The sequence below is a fragment of the Bombina bombina genome, chromosome 3 (assembly GCF_027579735.1).
Source record: "Bombina bombina isolate aBomBom1 chromosome 3, aBomBom1.pri, whole genome shotgun sequence".
Taxonomy (NCBI): Eukaryota; Metazoa; Chordata; class Amphibia; order Anura; family Bombinatoridae; genus Bombina; species Bombina bombina.
Window position 1 is genome coordinate 905,579,405 of NC_069501.1, and position 9,600 is coordinate 905,589,004.

The 9,600-nt window shown below is 33.6% G+C and overlaps 1 protein-coding gene across 3 annotated transcripts in view; it reads left to right on the plus strand.

Moving 5' to 3' along the window:
* The window catches only part of DACH1 (dachshund family transcription factor 1), a 518,737-nt gene that overhangs the window by 360,881 nt on the left and 148,256 nt on the right, over positions 1-9,600 (plus strand). For all 3 annotated transcript variants that reach the window (XM_053707935.1, XM_053707936.1, XM_053707937.1), the window contains 2 exons: positions 1,579-1,714; positions 6,106-6,240. In XM_053707935.1, coding sequence (XP_053563910.1) covers positions 1,579-1,714; positions 6,106-6,240 — 271 coding nt within the window. The remainder of the gene's footprint in view (positions 1-1,578; positions 1,715-6,105; positions 6,241-9,600) is intronic.

Genomic DNA, 9,600 nt, shown 5'->3' on the forward strand with positions numbered 1-9,600 from the left:
ATATCTGCTTTTAAACGAAATGTCAAACCTCTACCTTGTTGGTCCTGACTATCACAGTAAAAGCATTTTTACTAAACGTTCAATCTTCCAAAAAATTAAAGAAAATAATAGTGCCAATTGATTCACATATGGCTAACTAGGAGAACCGCATTGGTTTTAATATTTATATTCATCCGGATCACTAGAAATTACCATTGGGGTGTGATTATTAAAAATAAAATAAATAAAAGACAAGTGAGTTACTAAGCTGTGTTGCAAGGTGTGTGAAGCCCTATGTGAATTTCGATCTCTGCACCAGAAGATAACACTAAAGAAGGAGTTCAGTGATAAGACTATATATATATATATATATATATATATATATATATATATATATATATATGTATAAATATATTATATATATATATATATATATATATATATATATATATATATATATATATATATATATATATATATATATATATAAAATATATAAATTTAAGTTTAAAACATATATATTAGTTAAAAAGTGGATGGTTATAAAAATGATACAAGTCAATTAAATATCATTCAAAATAATATAATTTCTTAACTATAAAAAAAAAATGTATTGTACCTCATGCATCAAAATTGACAGTCACTGCTACATGTGTCAATTGCCAGTGTTGTCCAAAATTGCACTCCTGTTAATTTCTCAGCTCTAGATTTTGTAATAAAAATGCAAGTCTTTTATGTCAAGAGGCACTGATTTACTTTGTCAATGTCAGAAATAAAAATAGTATCAGCAATTTTCTTACTGTTTATAAAGTCAACCTCACTTTTTTCAAGAATGTTTAGACAGTACCAGGGAGCATGGCAGTGGAAGGAGACATGGGCCAGAGGCAAAAAACTGAACCATATACCTGATATCATATTACAGGTGCATCTGTAGCCCCCCCCCCCCCTCTATGCACACTCACACCTTGCTCTGTGGTGATGTCTCTACAATCTTAATCTTTGTATATACATATTGCTTATAGAAATATACTGATATTAAATATTTTAATGCTAACGTTTTTGCAGTGACATTATTATATATTAATTAAAAATAAATGTTTGGGGACTGACTAGTAGAAAATTGACTTGAACTGAATATTTTAGGTGTTATGCTTTATTGAGAAACCCATAGCTGCTAAGTCTTTGTGTATTGAATGCTTAAAGGGACATGGATTTTTTTTTTCATGATTCAGACCATAACAATGTACAGGGTGAGTTAGCTGAACACATCTGGTGAGCCAATGACAAAAGAAATATATGTGCAACCACCAATCAGCAACTAGCTCCTAATAGTGTATAACTGACCCTATCTAGGTATGCTTTTCAGCAAATGATACCAAGAGAACAAATTTTTGTTTAAAATTGTGTTTTTTATCTGAATTGTGAAAGAAAAATTTAAGGTTTTATGTCCCTTTAATATATTGCTGCATCTTGTATCATTTTATTTGCTGTAACGTAACATATTTAAACACCATAAACATATATATTTTTCAATAACATTGTTTATTGTATAATAATAAAAACACGTCATGCTAACATATCATGTTTTTTTTTCCATAGGAACGTGTACCAGACAGTCCATCTCCAGCGCCATCTATTGAAGACGGACGAAGGCCAGGCAGCCATCCCTCATCTCACAGAAGCAGCAGTGTTTCTAGCTCTCCAGCACGGACAGAGAGTTCTTTAGACAGAATTCGTATGTTTAACTTTCGACAAGTTTTTAATGATAAAAAAAAAAGTATATACGTCATCACACCTCACAGGGGGATAAAGTACATTGTATTTTATGCAATTTTAAAATGGACCTTATAAGAGTTTTACTCTGTATTTGGATATACCAATAAATGATTTAATAAAGAGTGAAGACAAAATGCTCTGGGGTCAAACCACTTAGATCAGGGGTGTCCAAACTTTGCTCTCCAGAGGTTTTGGAACTACATTTCCCATGATGCTCAGCTAGATAAAATGCTGGCTGAGCATCATCGGAAATGTAGTTCCAAAACCTCTGGAGAGCAAAGTTTGGACACCCCTGACTTAGATATATACATCAAGTTTTGCAGTGAATGATTATATCACCCAGAACATCATACCTAGTAAACCCTGGAAGGGTTAAAAAAATGATGCAAGGTCCATGAATGTATATGTTGTCCTAGTACTTATATGGAAGGGGCATATTAAGCCTGTGCATTTTTTGTCCTGAGTAAGGGACAGTATAAGTAACATCCATCTTAGAAAACATTAAGAGTGAAACAAAACTAAATAGAAACAGTAGCTTTACGCTGGAACAAAAAACGTAGTGCATTCTGTATGTGGGTAAATATACCTTTAAATGGAAGTTATCCTAGAAAATCCAGTAACTGTTGTGCTTTGTTCTGTATTTTCGATATATAGCAACAGGTTATTTAAAGGGACATTCCAGTCAAAATATAAGTGCACATAGATTTAGTGCATCTCTGAACAGAACCATATTTTCAATATACATGTATTGGCAAAAATGCTTCTATTAAGAGTTAGCACTGTTTTAGTGTTAACATATTTCTCTGCACGTGCATGTAAAGCATAGCTAGGCATTTTCACTGCATCCACATTTTAAATAATGCAGCTGTTCAGGTCATCAGTGGGGCTTGTATCATGTCAGCAATTAACAAATTGAATCATTATCAGATGGTACAAGCACCTTATTCTCTCCGAACAAGTGTTGTGTTTAAAATGTTGGTGCATGGTGCATACTTAAAAACACTTTTGAAACAGCTATAGCTTTTATTAGAAGCATTTTTGCTAATGCATGTATGTTACAAAATTGCTTCTGTTCAGTACAGAAATGCACCCACGTGCTTTCCAATTTTGGCTGGAATATCCCTTTAAGATAATTTCATTTAGAACAGAAACCAAGGGATCCACAGATGGACAGGGAATTTAATTGTACTATGATCCTTAAGATGGTGACATCAGTTGGTTTATCCTAGTAAAAAAAGTAAAAGCATCTGTGGAGGTTCTCAAAGTCCTTACATAGTATGAAAGTGGGCAGAAAATATTAACCGTATCATTGAAACTAAATGAACCTTGGAAAGGTTTAAATAAATATGCATGGAGTCTGAATGTTGTCCCATTGTTTAAAAGAAGGGTTAACATCAAATCTATCTTGATTAAAAATATTGTTTTACCTTTTCATTATACCCGCACCTTCAACAAGAGTAACAATTAAGGGCTAGATTACAAGTGGAGCGGTATTTTGCATTTTCGCTATAGCAAAAACTCTGCTAGGATTTAAATTTTTGCACTTGTCGGGTTGTGCTGGAGTTGAAAGTAAACAGTTTTTTCGAAAATTGCGATCACGATTACACATTCCCCCATAGAAGTCAATGGAGAAAAAAGTTGGACAAAAACCCTCAAAAAAGTTGAAACACCCCACTCTCTCTTCCAAAAAAACATAAAATATTTGCAGTAGAGTTAACCCAACATGAAATTATGAATATTTAATTTTCCAATGTTATTTACATAAAGGAATATGTTCTATTTATTTTAAACAAATATATATTTATACCTATATATATATGCATGATTTATATATAGGTATATATATTTAAATATATTTATATATATATATATATATATATATATATATATATATATATAGGGATAGCTATTTAAAAATACGAAGAACATATTCCCCTATGTACAGAACATTGGAATGTGAAATATTTACAGTAAATACATACGAAGAACATATTCCCCTATGTACAGAACATTGGAATGTGAAATATTTACAGTAAATACATACATGTTTCATTTACTTAATGGGAAAAGGCTCCAATACACACACATATATATATATATATATATATATATATATATATATATATATATATATATATATATATATATATATATATTAATTTTTTTTGTGTGTATATATGTCTGTAAATACATATATACACATATAAATACATTAATACATATTTACACATATATATACTGTATTTGTGTGTGTGTATATACTGTATTTATATATATATATATATATATATATATATATATATATATATATATATATATATATATATATATATACATGTTTAGACATGTATCTGTATGTATCTTAATGTTAAAGACATTTGGCGGCTTTTTTTTTTTCTTACACCCAAGATCTCATATCTTTGAGCCCTTCTAACTTTTGTGTGCAATATTTTTATGTAAAATTATTTTTATTAGACAGTGTTATTATGAGTTTAAGAACTGTATACTTTTTAATGAGTTTTTGATGTGTTTTGTGACACTTTTTATTTTTGGAAAACAGTTAACCACAGCTCAGAGATCGAATTAAGGATTCTAGCGTAATTTAAATGGAACGCAAATGATCGCGAAAACCCTTGTGAAATTGCTTTTGCTCCACTTGTAATCTAGCCCTTAGTTAACAAACAACTAAACATTGTTCTTATAAAACATAAAACTGGTAACACAAACTTGTGAACAAAACATCCAAATTATATCCAAAGTAGGATATGTAGAATGAACATGTAGATGGATCAATTATAGAACAGTATCAATACAATATACTAAAAACAGCTCTAAGCTAAATATATATGACTGCATTTAGACCTCTTCTTAAAAATATTCAAGAGCACCCAGATATAAATGTAAGCACTCAGAGATGTGATCCTTGCATCATACACAATGCAGCAAGCTGTGATATGAGGTTAGCAATTATCCAACTCCCACCCGAGTGAGAGAGGACACATAGTCCCAGAGAGTCCCTACTCATGCATCTCATCCCTGAGGTAACGTCCAGGCATAGTAAAATAATCGAGTAGCAGAGCTATATACTGAACTGTAGCCATCTATATGGCATGTAGCTCAAAGGCTGACGGTCAATGCAATTCTGGGCCACAAGTCTTCGCATTCCTTTTCCATGGGACCCTGCTTACTTTTCTCACTTCTGGCTGCAGAGACTGAAATCGCTTTAGAAGGGATTAAAACATTTGCAGAAACATTTCTGCCAACTTAACAGAAATTATGGGCTACCTATTCCCCATGCTTCAGATTTCCTATAAACAGATTCAAAACTAATTTGCCAGAACACAGAGCGATAAGTCCGTTATACTACTTTTATGTAGCTTCTGGGGTAGAAGAGATCAATTTTCTGCTATAGGTTCCCAGACAGCTTATCTTGTAAGGGAGATGCAGATGGCTTTGATTAAAGGCTTTAAAACAAGTATCACAGCAGATTTCTCTCAGGGCTAAGAAGCCCACAGCCATATTGAAGAGCTGTCCACCTGAAGTCCCCAAGCTTTACTTTTTTAATAAATATTTCTTTGCTAAATAAAGCTACTTTTGTTATCACACTTGTGGAGGTGTGCCACTGTGTACCAATAGCTATAGGTGTTATCCCTAGCAGCCAATGAATAATTGCTTTTGTGCATACACCTACAATTTCTGCTAGTTTCACTTTCGGTTAAAAAAGCTATCCTAGAGTATGCGTTTTGGGCGATAATATTTTTAACAACTTTACAGTTGCAATGCATTTCATATCAATACATTGCAGCCCTCTTTGGTAGCTACAGTGTTAAACTTCATGAGTTAAAAAAAAGGCTGCTAGTAATTTTTGCTGATAAATTTAAAAGTTAATATTACACTGGGTTCCAAATGTTTCCATGAACAGCTTAATGAATAATCTCTAATGTACTAAGACATTGAATTTGTTTGTTTGCTTTTTGCTTATTTCGTGTCTAAAGTGCTGAGATAATAGAACATCAAATCTACCAGCACTAACCTAAATAACAAAAGACATAGATGACATTTTATGTATTTCATATCAAATGTGGCAGAGATAAAGTGATGAAAGCACAGTTTTATCTTTAATGTTTTTGTTTGCAGAAGCTTCAAATATAATTTATCAAGCAACTGTAAATTACTATCTGACAGAGGAAGCTGTGCTATGCTGATATTTCAATGTATTTCTTTTATTTCCTACAGTTAGTTTTGCCTGTTAATGTTATGATTTATAATTTGATTGTTTTTTTATTTTTCTTCAGAATATGGATTGTTGCAATAAGATAAGTAACTAAAGCGATATTTGTCTCTTTTTAGCAGTCCATCAAAATGGTTTATCTATGAACCAGATGCTTATGGGTCTTTCACCCAACATCATACCAGGACCCAAAGAAGGTGACCTTGCTGGCCATGAAGTTGGACATGAAACAAAAAGAATACACATGGAAAAAGGTTAGTGGGTTTGGGGAAGGAATATGGTCAAATTAAACATTATAATGCAAAAAAGTATATCATTTTTACTTTAGTAGCCTCAGTTAATTATGTGCTTAATCCCAGCAAATGGTTTAAACTCATATGTAAAGTTCATCTCAGGAGCCCCAAGTTTTGCTGAAAATTGCTGGTGATTGGTGGGTTATCCAACATCTTCTCTTGATTGTCTCACCAGCTCCAGTCCCCACTTGTTATAGTTTTTGTGTGTTTAAAAACAGATTTATTAAATTAAATTAAAGATATATATATATATGTAAGTATACACCTAATTTAAAGAATAACAAATATAGTAATGAATTATATTTGTCATTCTTTAAATTAGTGCATTCAGTCAGATATTTGTTTTGGTAATTAAACAAATGCACAAACCTAATATATAATAGAGGAAACAAAGAAACATATTTGAGTATTATGTTCCTTTAAAGTCATTGTAAAATGTAATGAATTAAAGCCCAGTTTTTAAAAAATAATCTTAAAAACAGTGGCACTTTTAATTCATTAAACTTTACAAAGACGCTTCTTTTTTTAAACACTTACTATTTCCACCCGCATATCCTTCTGTATTTTGCATATCGATGACAAATCCGGCTTCCTACAATCATTTTTTGCCCCCTTTGGCATCCAGCTCATGGGGCACGCAACGATTGGAGGAAGCCAGATTTGTCATCGATATGCTAAATACAGAAGGAAATGTAGGGGTAGGATCGGCGGTATGTTTATCGGAACGTAATGGTAAGTATTTAAAAAAAGAAGCATCTTTGTAAAGTTTAATGACTTAAAGGGACAGTCAACGCCAGAATTTTTGTTGTTTAAAAATATAGAAAATCCCTTTATTACCCATTCCCCAGTTTTGCATAACCAACACAGTTATAAAAATACACTTTTTACCACTGTAATTACCTTGTATCTAAGCCTCAGCAAAGTGCCCCCTTATTTCAGTTCTTTTGACAGACTTGCATTTTAGCCAATCAGTGCTCACTCCTTGGTAACTTCACGTGCTTGAGCTCATTGTTATCAATATGAAACACATGAACTAACTCCCTCTAGTGGTGAAAAACTGTCAAAATCCTTTCAGATTAGAGGTGGCCTTCAAGGTCTAAGAAATTAGCATATAAACCTCATGTTTAGTTTTCAACTAAGAATACCAAGAGAACAAAGCTAAATTGGTGATAAAAAATAAATTTGAAAGTTGTTTAAAATTACATGCCCTATTTGAATCAAGAAAGGTTTTTTTGGACTTGACTGACCCTTTAAAGTGCCCCTGTTTTAAGATTATTTTTAGATACTGGGCTTTAAATCATTAAACATTACAATCACTTTAAGCAGTGGCTATTCAAATAGTTTGGGATAGTTTAGAAAACAAGGCCAAATATTACCTACCTACAATATTTTTGCACCACAAGCTCATCTAATTTGGAATGGAGGCGTAAATGTCCATTAGATTATAGGTATATGACATTGGGTAGCATTGAGCTACATGCACAACTCTCAGTGGCTGTGACATTTAAATGACAGCTAATAATTCATTGATGCTTTTCTATGAGTAATAATCTGATGTTTGGAAATCATGTTAAAATATACAAAACGGTTTATAGGGAAGTCCAGTTCTTTGATACAAACTGTACAATGGCAAGCAGCTCTTTCAACTAATTACGTCAGTGCATTTTATTGAAACATTGCTGTTTTTGTTTTTTTGTTTTTTTTGTGTGTGAAAAACTGGATTTCATTTTTCTAAATTTGTTGTTTTGTATATTCATGTATACTATTATCAAAAACATCTCTCGATCAAAGTGCACTGTGGATCTTCACATAAATCTTTATATAAAGTACTCATAATTTTGGGAGATGCTAATATCAAACATTCTCTTAAATGGACAGTCAACACCATATTTTTTGTTGTTTTAAAAGATAGATAATCCCTTAATTACCAATTCCCCAATTTTGCATACCCAACACAGTTATAATAATACACGTTTTACCTCTGTGATTACCTTGTATCTAAGCCTCTGCAGACTGCCCCCTTATTTCAGTTCTTTTGACAGACTTGCATTTTAGCTAATCAGTACTCACTCCTCTGTAAATTCACGTGCATGAGCTCAATGTTATCTATATGAAACCCTAAAGACCTCTATTGGTGAAAAATGGTCAAAATGCATTTAGATTAGAGGCAGTCATCAAAGTCTAAGAAATTAGCATATGAACCTCCTAGGTTTAGCTTTCAACTAACAATACGAAGAGAACAAAGGAAAATTGGTGATAAAAGTACATTGGAAAGTTGTTTAAAATTACATGCCCTATTTGAATCATTAAAGTTTTTTTTTGGACTTGACTGTCCCTTTAAATCTTACTATGGATCCATTGTATTTTTTTTTCTTTTCTTCTTAAAATTTGATTTGCAGGTGACCTCTAGTGGTTGCTCCTCATGTTCATGAACATGCAATACTGCGCTCACCTCTAGATGTCACCCAAGAGTATATTATCAATGTATTGCAAAATATATAAGAGGAATCTGACAGGATAGAAGTTACTTCACTTTATAATAAACAAAACAACAACAATAAGAAAAAAAATGGATGAATTATTATTTGTTAATCAGACTTGTGCCATATTGTATACAAAGTGCAATTCACTTACTTTATATAGATTATAATACTCAACTCATTATTTTAACCCCTTAACGACCAACGACGTATGGGGTACGTCCTGCAAAAAAATGCAGTTAATGACCAAGGACGTACCCCGTACGTCGTTGGTCTTTGAAAGCAGTGGAAGCGATCCTGATCACTTCCAACTGCTTTCATGTTATAGCAGTGATGCCTCGATATTGAGGCATCCTGCTATAACATTTTTTAGCCGTCCGATGCAGAGAGAGCCACCCTGTGGCCCTCTCTGCATCGGCCATTGATGGCCATGTTCGTTGGTGGGTGGGAGCTTACCAAGGGAGGCGGGTGGGCGGCCATCGGTGGGAAGGGGGGTGGGATCGAGTGCGGGCATGCGCGCGGGTGCGCGCGCGTGAACGGGAGCGGGTGCGCGCGCGTGCACGGGAGCGGGCGCGCGCGCGCGGGCGGGTGGGAGCCCTACACTATGGAACAATGATGGTACTCGGTGGGAGTGAGGGTGGGCTTCTAAAAACTGTTTAGCGATCTGGCAGGGGTGGGGGGGTTGGGGGTTGAGGGAGGGCAGCTACACTACAGAAAATAGTATTTTTCTAAAAAAAACTAAAAAAAAACATATTTGATTTTAAACTGGGCACTGGCAGACAGCTGCCAGTACCCAATATGGCGCAATAAGGCAGAGAGAGGGGGGTTAGAGAGCTGTTTG